Source organism: Pan paniscus, chromosome X (assembly GCF_029289425.2).
Source record: "Pan paniscus chromosome X, NHGRI_mPanPan1-v2.0_pri, whole genome shotgun sequence".
Lineage (NCBI taxonomy): Eukaryota > Metazoa > Chordata > Mammalia > Primates > Hominidae > Pan > Pan paniscus.
This window is the reverse complement of record NC_073272.2, coordinates 10,500,357-10,522,614: the sequence shown is the minus strand read 5'-3', so window position 1 is coordinate 10,522,614 and position 22,258 is coordinate 10,500,357. Positions and strand designations below refer to the sequence as shown.

The 22,258-nt window shown below is 42.5% G+C and overlaps 1 protein-coding gene and 1 pseudogene across 1 annotated transcript; both read left to right on the top strand.

Annotated features, from left to right (window-relative positions):
* Window positions 1–423: 423 nt before the first annotated feature.
* FAM9A (family with sequence similarity 9 member A) lies at window positions 424–11,067 on the top strand. The gene is made up of 10 exons (XM_055106277.1): window positions 424–487; window positions 1,588–1,716; window positions 2,706–2,834; window positions 3,335–3,455; window positions 3,634–3,665; window positions 5,433–5,547; window positions 6,395–6,860; window positions 8,186–8,284; window positions 10,562–10,661; window positions 10,769–11,067. Exons 2-9 carry the CDS (start codon window positions 1,626–1,628, stop codon window positions 10,628–10,630), a joined length of 1,122 nt encoding a protein of 373 aa, XP_054962252.1. The 5' UTR covers window positions 424–487; window positions 1,588–1,625; the 3' UTR covers window positions 10,631–10,661; window positions 10,769–11,067.
* A 2,758-nt stretch (window positions 11,068–13,825) lies between these two features.
* LOC117978237 (draxin-like) lies at window positions 13,826–20,358 on the top strand (annotated as a pseudogene).
* Window positions 20,359–22,258: the final 1,900 nt, after the last annotated feature.

Genomic DNA, 22,258 nt, shown 5'->3' with positions numbered 1-22,258 from the left:
GCACAATCCATTGATAAAAAGGGTGCAGCTGGACATGGTGGAAACACACAGGGCATGGGAGGGAGCCTGGGCTCCACCTGCAAGGCGAAGGCCATTCTAGCCAAAGGGGCAGGGGTGGCTGGAACGAGCTCGGGGGCGAGGTCCTAGGCCCCGTCCACTTGGCCTCCATCCCGAGTCCTTGCATCCCTCCCCAGGAGGAGGTGCTGAAAAGTTCTGGGGACAGAGGCCTCAAAGAACCACCACCCACCCCAGTCCACAGCAAACATGGGTGGTCCCTTACGGAAAGGGGGAAGGCGTGTCAGCAGGGGTCGTGACCCCCAAGGTCCTTCACCCGCATGCGCATGGGCACTGAGCTGACCAATCAGAGAGGAGCGTGGATAGCCAGGGCAGCTGCTCTCGCGAGAACTGAGGACCCATTTTTCTAAGAGAGCGTCGTGGTGCCAGTGCCTGCAGGTTCTGTGAGGAAGCGGCATCAGGGGTCCCTCAGGTGAAGCGCTCGCGGTGGGGAGGCAGGAAGGCGAGCATGCTGCCCTCTCGCAACCAGGGTGTGAAGCGCAGGTGAAGCGCTCGCGGTAGGGAGGCAGGAAGTCGAGCATGCTGCCCTCTCGCAACCAGGGTGTGAAGCGCTGAGCGGCCGGCTGACCTGCACACGGGCAGCCCGAGACCCCTGGCCCCTTCTTGGCTTTGGAGTCCACCATGCACGTGCTAAGAGGCCCCAGGTTTTCAAAGCAGGAAATGGCCCTGGCATCGTTGCCTGGGGCCTGGGTCAGGGCGAGGCCCTGAGGGTGGGCTGGGATGGGCCAGGGCAGGGAGGGAGCTGGAGACACCTGAGTGATCCCCAGGGCCCGGGAGTGTCCCCGGGACTTGTGCATGTGTGCAGTGGGGAGGGGTGGGGCAGGGGAGGGGGGCTTGGGGGAATGCAGGGGGTGGAGAGGGGAGCAAGGGAGGGGTGGTGGCAAAGGGGGGAGGGTCGGGGGAGTGGCAGACAGGCAGGGGCCGGGTGTGGGGCCAGGGATGGGGGCAGGGGAGGGGAGGGGTGTGGGATTCGTGGGGTGAGGGGATGGGGGAAGGGGAGTAGGAGGGGCGGAGTGTGTGGGGAGGCGACAAGCAGGGGTGTTGTGGGGGACAGTTCGAGTGGGTCCCTCCAGCCCGGCCGCCCGTCAGGACAGGACACTTGGGGTCACGAGGGGTCACCTGGGCATCCAGGCAGGCAAGTGGCAGTGCAGCCCCTGACATTCCCCCAGAGATGGCTGGGGAGGTCCTGTGACACCCGTGGTCCCCCGGGCCACGCAGGTTTCTGGGGCACACAGGGGCAGGGCTGAGCTCTGTGCCAGGGACACCGCAAGGATCCTGCAGGGGCCATTCAGGTGTGCGAGGCAGCTGTGAGTTCTGCAGCCAGCCCCAGGGACGGGCTGGACGGGCCAGGAAGGATAGGAGGGGACACTGGCATCTTCTCCGTCCCCTCCTGCTCCCACAGGATACAGGGGTGGGCCAGCCCCACCCTTTCTTGAATCCGAGATCCCGTTGGCTCTCCTTTCACATATCCTGTTTCCTTAGCTTACTTAGTTTGACTTTGCACTCAACCAGGTTCAGGGATCGCCTCTAACTTCCCAGGACAGCCAACCATGGAGCCCGTGGGCAGGAAGCGCAGCAGGAAGGCTGCCAAAGCTCAGTTGGAGGCTCAAGTTAGGGCCGCCCCGGCGAAGAAGCACACAGGTAAACACAGCCCAAAGGGCCACGAAAGAAGTTGCACGCCCAAGGAGATGGTCTGTCTGCTCTCTGCGCGGGAGGCACACGGGCAGCCCGAGACCCCTGGCCCCTTTGTGGCTTTGGAGTCCACCATGCACGTGCTAAGAGGCCCCAGGTTTTCAAAGTAGGAAATGGCCCTGGCATCGTTGCCTGGGGCCTGGGTCAGGGCGAGGCCCTGAGGGTGGGCTGGGATGGGCCAGGGCAGGGAGGGAGCTGGAGACACCTGAGTGATCCCCAGGGCCCAGAAGTGTCCCGGGGGCTTGTGCATGTGTGCAGTGGGGAGGGATGGGGCAGGGAGCAAGAGAGGGGTGGTGGCAGAGGGGGGAGGGTCGGGGGAGTGGCAGACAGGCAGGGGCCAGGTGTGGGGCCAGGAATGGGGGCAGGGGAGGGGAGGGGTGTGGGGTTCGTGGGGTTTGTGGGGTGAGGGGATGGGGGAAGGGGAGGAGGAGGGGCGGAGTGTGTGGGGAGGCGACAAGCAGGGGTGTTGTGGGGGACAGTTCGAGTGGGTCCCTCCAGCCCGGCCGCCCGTCAGGACAGGACACTTGGGGTCACGAGGGGTCACCTGGGCATCCAGGCAGGCAAGTGGCAGTGCAGCCCCTGACATTCCCCCAGAGATGGCTGGGGAGGTCCTGTGGCACCCGTGGTCCTCCGGGCCACGCAGGTCTCTGGGGCACACAGGGGCAGGGCTGAGCTCTGTCCCAGGGACACCGCAAGGATCCTGCAGGGGCCATTCAGGTGTGCGAGGCAGCTGTGAGTTCTGCAGCCAGCCCCAGGGACGGGCTGGACGGGCCAGGAAGGATAGGAGGGGACACTGGCATCTTCTCCATCCCCTCCTGCTCCCACAGGATACACGGGGTGGGCCAGCCCCACCCTTTCTTGAATCCGAGATCCCGTTGGCTCTTCTTTCACATATCCTGTTTCCTTAGCTTACTTAGTTTGACTTTGCACTCAACCAGGTTCAGGGGTCGCCTCTAACTTCCCAGGACAGCCAACCATGGAGCCCGTGGGCAGGAAGCGCAGCAGGAAGGCTGCCAAAGCTCAGTTGGAGGCTCAAGTTAGGGCCGCCCCGGCGAAGAAGCACACAGGTAAACACAGCCCAAGGGGCCACGAAAGAAGTTGCACGCCCAAGGAGACGGTCTGTCTGCTCTCTGCGCGGGAGGCACATGGGCAGCCCGAGACCCCTGGCCCCTTCGTGGCTTTGGAGTCCATTGTGCATGTGCCAAGAGGCCCCAGGTTTTCAAAGCAGGATCGAGGGCCTTAGGCTTCCCGTGGGAGGCTTCCCGTGGGAGGCTCCCCTTCATAGCAGGGTTACAGATGCTCGCAGAGCAGCTCTTCTCCATGGGTGTGGTGCTAACATCCAAGGGGTCTGACCTGTGAGCGTTGTTTACTAGGACTTGAACCGGAAGGGCTTCCAAAAATGCCTCGGTAAAACGGTCCGGAGCCCAGTGATTCCATGCATAGCTCTGCTTTAAAGCTTTAATTGGTAGAGAGCCAAAAAAGTCCACAAATAATACGTTTCTCTACAAAAGATGTCCACAACAGCGTCTTCCTCTAAAAATGGTTTGTCTTTTACATTTTAATGCAGGAAAGGGTCCAGTCAGTGACGAATGTGAGGAAAGAAACCCTTTTACAGAAACAAGGGAGGGAGATGTAACTGATGAGCATGGGGAAAGAGAACCTTTTGCTGAAACAGATGAACACATGGGGTAAAGTGTTTAAGTCACTTTTGCCTGTCGGATGGGGTCTTTTAGGAAAAGTCAGCTTTGGTTCATGTCATCACTGTTCTATTCTATGCGGAACATTTCACATAAGACGTATCTTCCCAACAAACATGGCATTTTATGTAGCATTATGATAAAATTTTGATGTAACTTTTTTTTACAGGATTCATACCATGAAGCTAGAATATATTGCAGGTATGTTTTAGGAGCTATTCGTAGTCTTTGAAAATTATTTTCAACCATGCAACTGTTATAGTAGGTTATATGAATTAGTGGACGACAAGACTGTCTTAACATGCCTTCTTCTCATATATAGCATGTAACATATGTATTTAATGTAATGCGTTTAATAAATTTTCATACTTACCTTTTTGATTGTTGATGTGGAATGTGAGAATGCTTCTAACAATGGTGAAGTGAGAGGGATGGCTTTTCTTTCATACACATGGAAATTTAATTATTTGGGGGATATTAGAGGACACTGGAGGAGAAACAGCTCTATTGGTTCCTTTTAGTGTACACAGATTAAGTATATATATCAGGTTTTTTTATCTTTTATTTTAGGTTTGAGGGTACATATGCAGGTTTGTGATATAGATAATTGCGTGTCACGGGGGTTTGGTATACAGATTATTTATCACCCAGGTTATAAGCATAGCACCTGATGGGTGGTTTTCATCCTCACCCTCCTCCTACCCTCCGCCCTCAGGTAGGCCCAGGTGTCTTTTGTTCCTCTCTTCCTGTCCGTATGTACTCAAGAGTTTTTAATATGAGTTTTTATGTTCCTAATTTAGCTATTCTATTGTCACAGCTTTCTGATTTTGTTTTCTTTAAAGTACAAGAGAAAATTGAATTATCTAAAATGATGATATTCTATTATTATTCCAGTGATAAACTGTGTACTAGAAAAGGAAAGACAAGTTTTCTACCCAGTGAGAAACATGTAATTGGATCCAAAAACTCATAAATTTTGTATTGCCATGTGAACTGTTAGTTGCACTGACTGTTATAGGACCATATTTTCAAAAAAAAATTGAGAAAATTTCTGTAGAGATGGCGGAGACAATACTCTTATTTTTAAAACGCACAATTCAGTTTTCAGCTCTTCTCTAGCGATAATTCATACAAGCAGTATATTTGGAAAGCTTTGCTCTGCTTGGTGAGTAAGTGCTGGTTTTGTGAGCTACCTAACTGAGCATTATAGATGGAGAATGTAAAAAATATTTGTATTATGGTGCAGATCTTTTATGATTGCTGAAAACTATTTTTAGCAATTGATGGTAGATCTCTGATGTGAAACCATGTTTAGGAAAGCATTCCTTGCAGTAGGACAGTTTTCTGAAACACAGCACTGTGGATAAAAATGTCATATAAAAACCTCCAAGAAAATATTTCAAAAGTGTTTTTGAATGTATTTCTTTACTTAAGCCTAAATTTTTATACCCATGGACGATGCTTCTTTTATTAAAATACAGTTAATAGCATCAATCACTAGATTGCTTAAAAAATGCTCTTCTTATTGTGTACTAAGTTATTTCTACCCTTTTGATGGTCTTATTAAATAAGATACTTTTCTGTATGTTTTACATAATGAATTGTGACAGTATTTCATGGAAACATGTCCTTTGAATTACAGGACGTTTTATAAATGTAGAAATTAGAGTCTGTGTTTGTAACGCTTTCTGCACATTTAAAAAATCGAAAATTACTTGCTTTTTTTCATCATCCATAAATTAAGTGATTTGCAGTTATACCAATTGGAATTAGAGTACTAATATTAATACGTAAAAGGTTTTACAGAAAACAAGTGAGTAAATCTTGCTTTTTGAAATGATCTTTGTATTTTACAATGTAAATGTCCTTCCGATATTGCTGAACCATCATATCTCACATTGATTTCAATATATGCGAAGAAACTACTTTTCAACATTAACTTATAATGCATTTTCATTTACTATCTAGCTGACATTAAAAAGGGCCTTGCTGCAATAAGAGAAATGATAAAAATAGATAAAGCAGCTTACAGGGAAACCAAGAACACAATTGAATGTGCTTTGAAAAAAAAACAACTAAAAAGGTATGATTGTTGGCTTTTTTGCATAATGATATTTATATCATTTCTTTGTATTTGTTGGTGCAAATAATTTCAAAAACTGTCCTGTACATATTGGCGTCTCTAGGGAGCAACATATTTTACTTGATTGTTCCCTAAGCAGGTAAGTTTCTTTTGTTTTATAACCTCAGTTTAACAGAATTGAGGTATATTATCTAGAAAGCCAATGAAGATGACCTCTTTTTGCCTTCCAGATAAAAATAGTCTTCCTGTAAAATTAATTTTTATCCATTTCTAGAAATATGGCAGCTGCATATAAGATAAATGTCTTCAACGTTTAGTCTGTAGATCCTTAACAATATTAAGTTATGTGGAAAGGGACAACCTTATGTTGTAAATAGGTTATCTATTTTAGTTAAATTGTTTTCACTATTCCTTTTAGAAAATCATTGTTGTGCCAAAGTGGAGAAAGAGTTAAGTGAAGTATTTCTTTTGGGAAATCTTACAGGATGAATGGCTATGATATTCTTGAACCTACTTATGAGAACCCATATGTTATTTAGTTTGAGGAAATGAAAAGTAAACTGCTGTTAGAGAAAATTATTGTTTCTGGGAAATTTATAGTGCAGTAAACTCTCCTTTGTTTCCAGCACATAAAGAATGTAAGATAGCTGCTCTAGTAGTCAGTTAGGAAGGGATCCTTTCAGAATGACAGTAACTCATTTCACCTTTTCCCAAAAAGAAGATTTCAGCTGCTATTACTCCCTTGCTACTTTATAGTATAAATTATGTGAAGTCAGTTTTGGTTTGAATAGGATTAATTTTTCATCTCTCTATGACATATGACCGTATTACTTATTATGTGTTACAGGCAGAAACGTGATTATAGACATACTCGGAAGTTGCTGAATGTCCTTAAAGAATACATCGCAGAGAAGCAGAAAGATGATGAAGCAGAAGAAGCAGAAGCCGCAGCAGCAGCAGCAGAAGCCGCCGCAGCAGCAGAAGCCGCAGCAGCAGCAGCAGCAGCAGCAGCAGCAGAAGTAATAGTAGTAGAAGACGAAGAGGAGGAAGAGAAGGAGGAGGAGGAGGAGAAAGAAGAGGAGGAAGAAGAAGGAGAAGAAGAAGGAGGAGGAGAAGAAGGAGAAGAAGGAGGAGGAGGAGAAGGAGAAGAAACAGAAGAAGAAGAGGAAGAGGAAGAAGAAGGAGGAGGAGAAGGAGAAGAAACAGAAGAAGAAGAGGAAGAGGAAGAAGGAGGAGGAGGAGAAGGAGAAGAAACAGAAGAAGAAGAGGAAGAGGAAGAAGAAGAAGAAGAGGAAGAGGAAGAAGAACAAATTGTTGGTATCAGGCTTAGCTTTATGATTAACCTATTGTATCAATGTCTCAGGTAGTAATAGTTCATGCAGAAATCCAGCAAAGAAGGAAGAGAGCATGAGCCCAGAGAGGGGGGCCCATAAGTGGACTCATGTACTAGGGGAATATAATTGCCACGCAGCATTAGGGGTCCAACTGAGGTCAGCATCATAGCGATAAAGAAGTTAAAGTGAGCCCGGTTGGCATATTTGTGCAAAAGCAGCTGTAGGGTTGGAATTTCCTGGGTTGGGGTGTAGCTGCGCACGTTGATAGAAGGAGAGTTGGGCAGGGCATAGATGCAGGGATGGGGATATGATGACTGGCTGTGGAATTTCAGCTGGGACTGAGTTACCTGAGCACATGGGGGTGGGCAATGGGCAGTGAAAAGTGTTCCATTCAGTGGGTGTTGGGTCTCAACAGACTCCTGAGCTGTAGTACTGAAGTGAGTGACCTACAGTGGCAGGAAGGTAGTGACTGTATGTTGGGAAGATGGAGAAACAGCTGAGTGCAGTGGTCAAGGGCTGGGACACTGCAGCCCCACTGCTTGTAATTCAACTCCAGCTTGACGATTGCTAGCTCGGGAACCATAGGCAAATTATTTATCTCTGTGCCGAAATTTCCTTATCTGCAAAAGGAGACATGGTAAGAGAACCTATGTCAGAGTTATTTGGAGGATTGAAAGGTTCCTGTGTAATGGGTTTATTTAAATTTTTCAGGATGTGATCTGACCCATGATTGCTCTTTATCATTGCTATTATTAATATTATGTAGATGTTGCAGTCATTGGGAATGATAAAATCTAGGGGATGACTGTATAAGTGAGTGCCACATAGAGGAGAGGAGAACACTGTTGTTGGAGATTAGGTCAAGGTGCAGAAAGGCAATCATTATTGGAAGGTTCATCCGTGTGCATACTGAAATGACCAAGATTTATTACCTGTTTAAAATCTTAGTAAGAAAGAATGTTTCTTAGTTAATTTCTGTATATATCTTACCCATCTGTGGTCAACAAATTATAGGAAGGGTCGTCAAATACTCTACATTCAAAATCAAGAATTAAGACATATGTGTTGATTATGTATGTAGAAGAAAGAAAATTACTTACTCAATCACTGATGAAAAAGGTTATTATATCATTTTAGCATATGGGTGGTGAACACAGTTGTTTAAAATTGGTCATAAACCTTGTTTAAAAGAAAGTGTTAAGAAGTATAGATTTAAAGAGTATTCCTATAAAGCTGATGCAGAATTATGTTTTGTAAGTATTAAAAATTACCCAATTTTCATCACTATTTTTTTGTGCTTCTAGAAAGCATTTCAAGAAAAACAGAAGAGATGGCAACAACCTACAGGTGTTAGGAGCTGGAGGCTGAGAGAGATGAAGCCGCTACTTGAGCAATTACTACAGGTCTGTTCTATTTGGTAACATAATACATTATAAAATACAACATGTGCATAACAGAAGAAAGTCTGTTTGTTTCTGAATGTATGGAAAGACATTTTGGTTATGCATTTTAAATTACTTACCATTTTCACTTTGAATGTATTGTTCCAAATTTAACATAACTGGTAAATGTATTTTTAGGATTCGTGAATAGTTTTGTGGGAGTTATTTAGAACAGGAAAAGGTAAATTGGAAATTTTACCTGGAAATATACATCTTGTGTATATTGTTAACGCATTGACACATTTATGCCGGAGGCTGCACATTTTTTGTGTGTGAAGAAACAGACCTTGGCGATGTTCTTGAGCGGTAGGAGATACATGATTCCCACAAGCTTAGCGTTCCAATAATGGAACACTAGGCATAAATGGGTTTTAATGAAGATTTTATTTTCAGTTTTCAGGACATCAATGACAAATCTATGGTGGAAGGCAGGAAGACCATAAATCCTTTCTGGATGTCTTTTTTACTTGTGTTGTTTCAAGAGTTTTAGTTAAATAGGAAGTAGGCAAGTGTAACTACTGAGTGTCTCTTTTATTTCCTGCTGTAATACAGGAGTGTTTTATGGCATATTCACTTTCAAAATTATCAGCGACTAGTAATGGTTTTACATGACAATTTGTAGTCATAAGAGATGGTTCAGATGTATAACAGAATGCGAAAGCCAGCAGATTATTAACACGTTGTGAATTGTGAATTATCTGCTGTCGTACAGCACATTAGCAAATTGTCATCAATGACCTCTTCTTCATGTAGATGTACATTATTTAGGTAACAATGGAATTCCCTTCTGGGAGGTAAGGTATTCTTTTTAATAACCTTGTGAAAAGACATGTTCATATGTCACTCCTCTACACTAACTGAGATGTGTTAAATAAACTGAGAAAAGAGTTTGAAAATAAAATTTTCAAGCAACTTGAGAATGATCTATACACAAAACAGTTATTTAAATAGAAGTCACAAGTAGAGAAAATGTTGCTATAATGTTCCCCAGAAACCATTTATTAATTGGTATGAACATGAGACTAGAAGTTTTCCTGTCAATGTTAATGTTACATGTTACCACTTAGGGTAGGAACTTTGCTATCATCTTGGACTCTTCTAAGTCCCTTATCCTTCCCATGCAGTTATCATGAGGCAAGTTTTACCTCTGTAATGGCCCTTAAATTTCTTTTTTAAAAATTCCCACCGCAGCTGCCCTAGTTCAAGACCTCATTCTTCCTTGCTTGTACTATTAAACTCTTTTCTGAGTTCTCTCTTCTCTTCTGAGCCATCCTTCATTGATTGGCAATATTATCTTCCTAAAACCCTCCCCTTCCTAAAATGCTTCCTAGCCCTTCCCTCTTCCCAGCCTGTCAGTGATGCCCTGTCTCAGTTCTTAGATATTCAGAGACTCTCCCCTTTACATGACCCCCTCTTAGGCTTGCCGCCCTCTGTCTTTGCTCCTGCCTATCCAGGTTGACAGCTTTCCCTGAAGGAATTCACTGTTACTCTTATGCTTTTCTCATGCTCTTCCCTCACAATGCTTTAAAAAATTTTTTTTTGACTAAGACCAAGTTAAACCTTTTGCCAACTAAGTCAACATCCGTCTCCATTTTTGGCTACATGTCTGAGTGAGTTGCCCTTCCATAGCAGTTATACAATTTTTGTATTAATTTTTTTTATTTGTGCATTTGCTCATGTCACAGGATTATGGAAGAGATTGTGCTTACATTTTTTACATCTTCCTTAGCATTAACATACACCATTTTCAGGAGTAGGAACTGTTGAACTATTTGTTGAGGGAATAGTATATATTTCAAACATAGTTACATTTATCTCTAACTTGATGAGGTCATATCACCAACCATTTTATCCCTTCAATGGAAACCACTTTCCGTAGACTATTGCTGATAATACATGGGTCACTACCTGCTGAAAAAATATATTTCATGGTAAGCCTGCCTGACTTTTTCTGTCTGTGATCCATCTTGACCTTAAGATGCTCATCAACCCATTTTATTCAAGCAAAGTACATGACAATTGGACCTGCTAAAATAATATTTCACTGAAATCTGGCATTAAAAAATTTAAGTGGGTATTTGGAGCTCCATGTATTGGTTACAGTTTTTTTCAAATTGAAATAAATAACCAGCATCCTTTGAATATTAAAAGCTGTTTCCTTTTGACAACTGATTAACCCTGTTTAAAACGTGAGATGTAAAGTGGTGGTTTGTCAGTGAACTAGACTTTTTCTTTTAGGCTGCCAAGGACACTAAAGACAATTATTGCATCATTTCTTCCAGTGAAGAAAGTGAACTTGATAACTAGCCGTGTTTTTAAAAAGAATCGTGTCAGAACTGTAAGTAGTGCATATTTAAGTTTAAAAACTCAGGATTGATGTAAGCACTGGAATATTTTATTTGTAGAAATGTGTATCACAGTTACTGAAATTTTTTTTTGAAACAGCTTTTGGAAGAGTTGGCACTTCATTGTCTCTTCAACCTCTGTTATTCTGATGACTGAAGAAAGAACTTGAACCTATGTTATATGATACAAGCACAACTTGAGCTACAGTAAACTACATGACAGTGTTTTGATAATTGTTGTATAAATTCATATAGCTCCTCTGTCATTTGTCTGTTAAATGCCAGACCTCGTTTCTATGATCGGTTGAATGAATCCTAGACACTTCTGTGAGAAAGCAGGGATTGCACAGTTATGTACACGGTCAATTAAATTTTAACATTAAAGATAATTTAGATTTCGATTTGGCCTCTGTGGATTTGTATCAGTTCCAAAAATGTAGAAAGCACAGGCATAGAAAAGTACATTTTTCTCTAATAAAAGAAGACAAAATCTGCTGGGTGTGGTGGCTCACGCCTGTAATCCCAGCACTTTGGGAGGCCGAGGGGAGTGGATCACTTGAGGTCAGGAGTTTGAGACCAGCCTGGCCAATATGGTGAAACCCCATCTCTACTAAAAATACAAAAATTAGCCAGGCATGGTGGCATGCACCTGTAGTCCCAGCTACTCAGGGGGCTGAGGCAGGAGGATCACTTGAACCCGGGAGTCGGAGGTTGCAGTGAGCCAAGATTGTGCCACTGCACTCCAGCCTGGGTGACAAGAGCAAGACTCTGTCTCAGAAAACAAGAAGACAATGACAAAAGCTATCCTATCTATGCATTCTTTTGTATTTACTCATTAGGATAAAGAGGCAATTCCAATGAAAGTAGGACTTCAAAAAATAGATATACTCTATGGCCACATCAAAATTATTAAAAGCACCTTACTGTCTGTGTTCTTAAAAAAATTTATACTGCTGTAAATGATTAAGGCAACCGAGCAAGATATATTAATATCAGTGCTGAGCCACTGGTTTGTGGGTATGTCATTTCCACAGACATCAAAATGCTATTTAGTTTGTTTTGGTCCATCATTCAATGATACCTCCCCTTAGAATTGAATGAAAGCATTTTGTTAACATTTATGTACGCTTACAATTATTTCACATCTGTGGCAAGGTAAATTATGTAGAGTGCTTTGTTTTTCCAGTTTAATATTCACGGATTATGTGGAAGTTTAAGTATACCTGCATCTAAAAACTTGAATGATGAATTCACCTACCTTTCCTTTTTTTAATGTTAATGTTTTCACATGTAACAACATATAACAACATGTAACAACATGTTTAAAAATATATTTTTGCATGTAAAAACATGTTAAAAAGATGTACACGTTTTTACATGTAAAAGGAATTTTACATGTAACAGCATGTAAAAAAATGTTCATTTGGAAACACCTTATTTAGTAAATATGAAATTCAGAATATATTTGGAGTAAGTCAGTTAAATGTATTCTTTTGCTGAGTTTCTGAAATTCCATTCATGAATTGTTCAAAACATAATACTCCCATTGGAGGGAGAGGAGCGACTTCCTCTCATTTTTCCTTGTGCTTTTTATTTTAATTGGCCCCTATATACCACTCTTATTTTTTCTAGGTTTTCCAAGTTTAAGAAAAAAAGCAAGTTCATTCAGATAGTGTTTTTCTGCCTATAATCACTTATACAGGAATAAGTGAGTCCCTGTGGGGAGCATTTCATTCCTAAAGTTTGCATTTTCTTAAAGGATTTTCCTTTTACCCAAAGCGCGTGTTGGTACTAATAAGTACTCCTAAGTACTACTTCTAGTTTCTAAGAAGATCCTTATTTGAGATCTCTTTCAGTAGTTACAGAGGCAAAAGAAGCACTGCGGAGGTCCATGTGCAAGTTCTGTGGTACATACTGGGCTACCTGACTATTTCTTCTATAGTGGAAGGATGAGAAAGAGGCCAAAATGTACTTAGTGGTGGAACAGTTGATATTTATGTCACCCCTTACTATAAAGTGAGTAACTGTGTACTTGAAGTCACATTTTTTTTTTCTTTAGAGATATTGTCTCGCTCTGGCCCAGCCAGAGTGCAGTGGTGTGATCATTGCTCACTGCAACCTTGACCTTTTGGGCTCAAGCGATCCTCCCACCTCAGCCTTCAGAGTGTCTGATAACACAGGTGTGCACAGCATGCCCAGCTAAAATATATATTCTTTTTAGAAATGAAGTCTCCCCGTGTTGCCCAGGCCGATCTCAAATTCCTGGCTTCAAGTGATACTTCCACCTCAGCCTCCCAAATTGTTGGGATTACAGGCATGAGCCACTGAGCCTGGCTGCATTATCTCACTTCTATATGGAATCTAAAGCAGTTGAACTCACAGAAACAGAGAATAGAATGATGGTTACCAGGAGCTGGGGGAGGTGGAAGGCTGGGAAGGTGTTGGCCAAAGGGTACAAGATTTCAGTTAGACAGGAGAAGTTCAAGAGCTCTATTGTAAAACATGGTGACAACAGATAATGATAGTATTATATTTTAAAGGATTGCTAAGAGGGTAGATTTTAAGAGTTCTCACCACAAAGAAAATTATACTTAGATGAAGTAATGCAAATTTCAACTAGCTCGGTGTAGCTATTTCACGATGTATACATATTTCAAAGCAACCTGGTGTAGACAGTATATACCATTTAAGTTCGTCAATTAAAATAAGTTAGTGAAATGTTTGGAATTAAAAGTAAAAACATACACTTATTGCCCTGCAGTTCTATAGTTTCATGTAAAGTCTGGACTGAGTGCCTTTGGGTTAACATTCAAGATGACAGTGGGGCAGTGTCCCTTCTGGGGGTTGTAGGGGAGGAGCTGTTTTCTTGTGTTTTTCAGACTCTGAAAGCTCCCACCATTCCTTGTCTCATGGCCTCTTTCTCCATCTTAAAAGCCAGCATTTTTGGGGTCGGATCCTTCTCATGTGGCTGTCTTTCTGGTTCCTTTCTCCTGCCTCTTTTACACTTAGAAAGACCCTTGGGATTCCACTGGACTCCCCCAGAGATAACCCAAGATAATATCCATGCTTCAGGTCAGCTGATTGGTACCTGTCAATAGCACCTTCCAACTCATTTCCTCCCTTGCCTTGTCGTCTCACATGTTCACAGGTTCTAGGGATGAGTTCCTGGACATCTTTGGAGGGTACTTATTTTGCCTACCAAATACACCCTTTCTTTAAATGCACCTCATCTTAAAAATGGCATTGTTTTAGGTGGGCACAGTAGCTCATGCCTATAATCCCAGCGCTTTGGGAGGCAGGGATGGGAGAATCACTTGAGGCCAGGAGTTTGAGACCACCCTGGCCAGCATAGCAAGATCTCATCTGTACAAAATCATTTTTTAAATGGCACCATTATAAAGAGGGAGATAGCGTGGATTCCATCCTGGTCTCAGCCCTTGTTCAAAGGTGTTGACTTGCATAAACTGAAAAGCCACAGTGACAATAAAAAGCTCATCCTTGCTACCCCCAAGGAGAAACGCTGGCTCCCATAAGCAAGTGCCATGAGTGTAAGTCTCTGTGTATGTGTCCGTGTGCTGGGGAAGGGGTTCGTTGAGTTAATGGAGGCTTTGAGGTCTGTACTATCTTCCACCTGGCTGCAAATTGTATGCGATGGCTCAAGGGATCCTCTCACTTCAGGCCTCCCGAGTACCTGGGAATACAGGCATGTACCACCATGCTGGCTAATTTTTTTATGTGTGTTTTGTAGAGACGTGGTCTCAGTGTGTTGCCCAGGCTGGTCTTGAGCTCCTAGCCTCAAGTGATCCTCCTGCCTCAGCTTCCCAAAGTGCTGGGATTGCAGGCATGAGCCACTGTATCCAGCTGACCTATACACTTTGTATTTTATTTTATTTTATTTTATTTATTTTATTTTATTTATTTTATTGTATTTATTTTATTTTATTTTATTTATTTTATTTTATTTTGAGACAGGGTCTTGCTCTATCATCCAGGCTGGAGGGCAGTGGTGTAATCATAGATCACTGCAACCTCTGTCTCCTGGCCTCAAGTCATCCTCCCATCTCAGACTCCCAAGGAGCTAGGACCACAGGCACGCATCGCCATGCCCGGGTAATTTTTGTATTTTTAGTAGAGAAGGGGTTTTGCCATGTTGAAATAGACTCTCTTTATATAAAACATATGACTCTCTATTCTTGAGTACAGATTAAAAACATCATTTTTTATTATGTGAATTTGTAGGAGTTTTATGTGTAAATAGAAAAGAAGATGCTTACGATAAAATTAATTTATTGTAATTAAAATGAAAATTATCACATAATATATTAATATATTTGCTTAACAAAATGTTAATATTCTCTTTAAATATCATCACTAACACATAATCCACAAAATCCTGCCTTGGATGTTACTACATAGTTTAGAAGTTTTATTGCATGTCATAATCTTCGTAGTTCCGTAAGTGAATTTTAACATCTCTAAGCACAAGAGAAGATCATATGCATCATTGCCCTTACCTTACACCTAATAAATAGTTGATCATTTCAGAAATCAGGCATTTGAAGCTGTGTGAACATGAGCCATTCATCATTACAGATGGTCCTGATCACATAGATACATGATATCCAGCAATTGCAACTTACAAAGTGTTATCAGTCCAAGATCTGATTGGTTCTGTAAACATAGATGACTCATTTTCCAGTATTTTCAAGTTGCAGCCCGATGTTTTCATACATGTCATTTCATACCTGTCATTTCTGATTTGCCATTAAGCATGATCTGGTAAATTGTTTCTCTTGACTGCTCATGCAGTGTTTGGAACTGGCGCCATAGTAGATTTATCTTCTTCCCTTCAGTATAGACAGATACATGTGCTTATTTCTAAACCTCATCAGCTACCACTAAGGACCAGGAAGCAAAATCTAAGTGAGTGACAGCAGTTTCAAGTTATTCTTTGATTCGCTTTTGGAGTGAGTTTGATGCAATCTCCTCGCCTTTTTTAGCCAGGGCCATTTGGTCAAGTTATCTGTCCTCAACCATTCCGCTTTGGGCTGTAATACTGTTTTGGCAAACACAGAAACACTAATGTAGATAGCTCGCACTTACAGTTTCCAGAATTTTTTTTCATACAAAGAAGTTTTAAAATGTACAAATCTCTTTTTTCCTAAATTCACAAACAAGGTTGAATAATATACCACATATACATTTTAATACATATTTAAATATTTGCATATGAATATATGCAATATATAATTAATATAAACCATTTTATATTTCCTTGCATTTCTTAAAATCGAAGCCAAATCGAAACATTTTAAGTACAATGATATAATTTACTGATAAAATTATTTCCCACTCTTCTATAAATTTACAGAGCCTGGGATTTTTGTCAGATAAGCTTTGGATACCTTAAAGAACTAGCATAGTCCTTTTTTAAAATATATTTTTTAAATTTAGCTGTTATTCTTAGTAGAGACAGAGCCTAGGCTGGTTTCCAACTCCTGGCTCAAGTGATTCTCCCACCTCGGCCTCCCAAAGTGCTACGATTACAAGCAATGAGCCACTGTGCCTGGCCTAGCATAGTCCTTTACTAAAAGGACAAAAAAAAAAAAAAAAGCCACCATAAATATTTGCTGAGATATTGAGTAAATGGATGGATTAAAAAATGAATTAACCAATGAAGCAGTGTCTGAATTTAGGAGAAATTCTCTTTTTTTTTTTTTTTTTTTTAGGAAAATTAGTTAAAATGTACTAAACAGCTCCATGCAACTTCTCCAGAATGATGGACATTCCCCTATGGACATATATGGAAAATGTATATATTTATAGCATATATACAGCTTCCTTGATTAGTGTATTCACTTTATGTTGTACTTTTTTTTTCAACAAATGACTATAAAAGCCTGGTTATAATACAATTTCTATAGGCACTAAAACAAACAAATAGCCCCATCCCTATCTGTGTTCAGAATTTGAAAGTTGTTATTTTTGGGTCATTTTAAACCATGTTTGTATCTCTTTTTCTGAATTTGACTTCGTAATGCTTTTTTATTTTTTTAAATTTCTTTTTATTTATTTTAATTTTATTTCCATGGGTTATTGAGGAGCAGGTGGTGTTTGGTCACATGAGTAAGTTCTTTAGTGGTGATTTGTGAGATTCTGGTGCACCCATCACCTGAGCAGTATACACTGAACCAATTTGCAGTCTTTTATCCCTCACCCCCTTCTCACCCTTCCCCCCTGAGTCCCCAAAGTCCATTGCATCATTCTTATGCCTTGGCATCCTCATAGCTTAGCTCCCACTTAGGAGTAAGAACATAACGATATTTGGTTTTCAATTCCTGAGTTACTTCACTTAGAATAATAGTCTCCAGTCTCATCCAGGTCACTAGGAATGCCATTAATTCATTCCTTTTTATGACTGCATAGTTTTTTTTATCATATATATATATAAGAAACTGATATATATATAAGAAACATGTAAAAGAAACATATATATAAGAAATATATATATATAAGAAATATATATATATCAGTTTATCCACTCGTTGATTGATGGGCATTTGGGTTGGTTCCCTGTTTTTGCAATTGCGAATTGTGCTGCTGCAAACATGCTTGTGTAAGTATCTTTTTCGTATAATGACTTCTTTTCCTTTCTTTTCCTCTGGGTAGATACCCAGTAGTGGGATTGCTGGATCAAATGGTAGTTCTGACATTCTTCCGCCGCCCGCGCACCTCTCCACCCCGCAGTCCCCTTTCTGCGGCTCACCCTCTGCTGCGCTAGGCTCCCGCGGGTGCTCGGCCCGGCGCCCCTCCGCCTCCTCCCTGCCGACCCTAGTCCTAGTCCTCCTGCTGCCCCTGGAGCTGAGCCTGGCAAACGCCCTTGCACCTGGGACCCCTGCTCAGAATCTACCCGAGAATCACATCGACCTCCCAGGCCCAGCGCTGTGGTCGCCTCAGGCCAGCCACCACCGCCAGCGGGGCCCGGGCAAGAAGGAGTGGGGCTCAGGCCTGCCCAGGGAGGCCCAGGATAGGGCTGTGCTCACCGCCACCAGGCAGGCTTACAGGCTGCCAGGGCCTGAGGGGCCGCTGCCTGAGCAGAGTCCTGCAGGCCTGCTGCGGGTCAAGGACCTGCTCCTGGGGCTCGAGTTGCCCTACCCCAAGAAGGAGAATCGGTGTCCAGGGTGGTAGAGGGCCAGGAAACGCAGCAGGGAGTACAAGAGACGCAGGGACAGGCTGAGGCTGCACCGAGGCCGAGCCTTGGTCGGAGGTCCCAGCTCCCTGATGAAGGCGGAGCTCTCCGAAGCCAAGGCGCTGGATGCGACCATGGAGGATTCTTCCGCCGGTCTGGCCCCCACCATGCTCTTCCTCACCACCTTTGAGGCAGCACCTGCCACAGAAGAGTCCCTGATCCTGCTCATCGCCCCCCTGCGGCCCCAGGCACAGCGCAGGCCTGACGGGGAGGTGATACCCACACTGGACGTGGCCTTGTTCGACTGGACCGATTATGAAGACTTAAAACCTGATGGCGGGCCCTCTGCAAAGAAGAAAGAAAAACCAGGGTAAACTCTCCAGTGACAGTAACGAAACATCATCAGCAGAAGGGGAACCGTGCGACCATCACCAAGACTTCCTGGCGGGTTGCGCTGCTATGCCAAATTCCACCAGAACCTCACGTCACACAGAGGAAGGGGCGCTGCCTGGAGCCCGAGACGGCCAAAGGCGACCAGGGATCCTTCATCAACGTCTAGCCGCTCCGCGGGACTGCGGATGAGCCCGGGAGGTTTGCACAAGATTTGTTTATAACTAGCAGTGGGAGATCAAGTGAGGGACCAGATGGCCGAGGCTGCAGGCTCAGGCCCAGGACTCTCGACCCCGGAAGGGGTGCTGCTAAGTAAGCGAGCTGGGTGGGTACCCAGGTGCTGGCCGGCAGCACCGGCGCACTCTCAGTCCGGACCCACACAGCCTGGTGTCGCGCTCTCCGCGATGGCAATACCGAGATTGCCCTCTACTGTCCGACTGCAGCACTACAACAGCTTCAAGTTCAAAACCAAGAGGCCATTTTTGAGAGTGGAAAAGAAATTTAAACTTCCCGAAAGAAGGTCCACGGGCTGGAGATAAATATGGAACACCTCCTATGGACCAGGCACTATGCTCAGCGCTGGACTACCTTACCTCATTGAATTATCACAACGACCTTTTCAAGTAGGCATTATCACCACGCGACAGATAAGGACCCTAAGGCACACTGGAGTGATTTGGATTGCCCAGAATCCCAGGTCAATGTTCTTCAAACCTTAACATGCTAAGAATCGCCTGGCGGTCTAGTTGAAAATGCACATCTGACTCAGTGGGCTCTGCTCTAACAAACTCCCAGGGCATGCGATGCTGCTGGCCCAGGGACCCCACTGAGAGGTCCGGGAAAGTACATGGCAGAGCAAGGACCTGAACCTGGGCCAAGGCTGTCCAGCCCCAAGATCCACGTTCCTGCCTCTCCACGACCAAAAATTTCTTCTAGATTCTCCAAGGCTTTTGGCAAGAGAGGCTTGCACCCTGGCATTCCCTTTCTCTGTGGCTGGAATAATTTCACTGTTCTCTGCCTTCCCTGGACAACGGCGTATCATGTTTAAAAACAAAACAAAATGCAAAAGTAACCAAAAAAAAAAAATGCTAGTTCTACTTTTAGTTCTTCAAGGAATCTCCACACTGTAATGCTTTTTTAAAATATGTGCTTTTTCGCTGAGCCCAAGTTAAGCCATCATATCCCCTGTGACCTGCAGGTACACATCCAGATGGCCGGTTCCTGCCTTAACTGATGACATTCCACCACAAAAGAAGTGAAAATGGCCTGTTCCTGCCTTAACTGATGACATTACTTTATGAAATTCCTTCTCCTGGCTCATCCTGGCTCAAAAGCTCCCCCACTGAGCACCTTGTGACCCCCGCCCCTGCCTGCCAGATAACAACCCCCTTTGACTGTAATTTTCCTTCCTACCCAAATCCTATAAAACGGCCCCACCCCTATCTCCCTTCACTGACTGTCTTTTCGGACTCAGCCCGCCTGCACCCAGGTGAAATAAACAGCCTTGTTGCTCACAAAAAATAAATAAATAAACAAACAAATAAAAATAAAATATGTGCTTTTTATTTCTTGCTTGAATTTTTTTTTTGTATTTGGAAATTGATTTAGGAAGTATATGTAATCCATAGAGACCTCAGCCCATTTTTAAAGATTCATGTTACAAACACTCCAATAGCTTCCTGTGGGTCTGGCATGGTAGGAAGTACAGGTGAAAGAAGACAAATAAGACAGAACTGGTATTCAGGAGCTTGAGAAAATGAAGAACCCTGGCAATCATAATGCAGTGTGAGAAGTGTTATGAGACATGCATTTGCGGGACCCCTAGGGGCACGTGTCTGTCTCCTAGTGCAGCCCAGGAGGTATTGTCATGGAAGGCATCCCTCTTAAATCATCTCCCAGAGGATGGCATCTGATGAGGTAGGACGGAAATGCACTGGGTTATTAAAGTATTGCAAATAACTCCTGCACACTTCTGGTACACGTACAAATTGGTACAATCCCCGAGGAGAAATATTTGGTAATATCCACCAGTAATAAAATGTATTAATGATCAGATATGGGACCCAGCTCTCCCAGCTGTTCCATTTTTGAGAATGTTTCCTGCAGAGACACTTGCCCATGGATGACGTGGCGGATGCACAGTTTTGTTCACGGCAGCCCTAGCCTTCGCACAGAGTTACAGACACCCTAGATGTTCCTCAGGAGAGGAAGGATTCAGTAAAACACTGTGTGTCCAAATGGTGGGAATGCCACTACAATCAAATGATAAGGAAGACTTTCTGAGATATGATGTTAGGTGAAAAAAGTGGGTTGTAAATGGACGTGTACGATATACTATATATTATGTGAACAAAGGAAAATACATATATGCCTTTACTTGTTTCTTATAAATGTATACAGTCATCTCAACGTGTATGTAAGAAGCTGACAAAAATATTTGTCTCAGTGTGTGGTGTTGTTATATGGGACTAGATACAGGACTCGTTGGGGTGAAAGATGAGAGGGAGAGAATGGTCCAAGAAACAGCTACAGGCCTTCTCCAAGATTCCGCAGTCATCAACTCATGGCCAATTCCATTTCATCCCAACTCCTAGACATTTCTGACTGCCCCAGAGTAGAATATCTTGTATATATACAGATGCACACACACACACACACACACACACACACACACACACACACACACATATTCATGTGCTTGGCTTATGGCCCAAATAAGATCCATGCATAAAAATCAAAGGTAAAATTTTTCTTTTAAATATGTACTTTGTCAAACTTGTGCAATAATTATGAAAGCCATAATTATGAATGGAGTAAATTAAGTTTGTTATTATTGTCAAAGTCTCCTAGACACAATTTTATTTTTATTATGACTTTTAACTCACAGAGATCTTTACGTGTCTTTTTACATTTTTAAATATACAGGGCCATTGAAGGCTTTCTTTTGATATTAATTTTTAAATTTTTGTATTAGAGTCAGAAAATTTAAGATTCTTTGAAATTTGAGAAGATATACTTTATGTCAAGTGGGTAACCAAGTTTTAGAAAATTTTCTGGAATGCTTGAAAAGATTGTGTGTTCTCCAATTATTTGGCGTAGTTTTCTATATATGTCCATTATAAGGAGCTTATTAAACTATTAAATCTTTTATATTTATATTACTTTTGGTCTCTATGCCAGTCATAGAGCATTCTCACAGCTGGTGAGAATATGCTGAATTATTCCAATATAATGGTGGATTTGTTCATTTCTATTTTTGTTCTGTTAATTTTTCTTTTATGTATATTATATATATTAATGCCATTTAATTAGATGCATGTAGATTTAAATTGTTATAGCTATCTGAGAACTTAACAGATTTTCTCAAATGGATGACTGTTTTATCCATAAGGATGACTTTAGCATTAATATTTAATTCATCTGATGTTGATACAGTTAAGCCTCTTTTCCTTGGGTTAACATATATTTGGTCTTTGGTTTTCCATCATCTTCTTTTCAAACCTTTTGTGTCTTTATCTTTTCATTATAGAGTTTAATCTGTTTGTATCCATTGTGTTTATGGACTCATTTCTATCATCTTATATTGTACTTTCTGTTAGTATACTTGCTTTTCATATCACTTTTATTCTATCTTGTTTGTGTTTGTTTTATTTTAGCTTGATTATTACCATTTTATTTTGTCCTTTTTTGGGTCAGAAGTTACATCCCCTAATTTCATCCTTTTATTGGATATTATAGAAATGTTATAATATATATTTTTTGAAGTGTGTATACAAATAAAGTGAATGACTAACCTGACTCTTCTTCAGAAAAATATAAAGACCACATAAACTGGGCACATATCTGTGGAGGGACAAAGGTGATGCTGGGCACACAGACTGACCACACAGAGCTGGATCTCTTCAACAATGTCGTATGTCTATGTGAAGAAGGATGCCAAGGCACACTCTAAGATAATGTGTGTGTGTGGGGGGGAGGCGTGTGTGTGAATGTGTGCGGCACACCTGATGC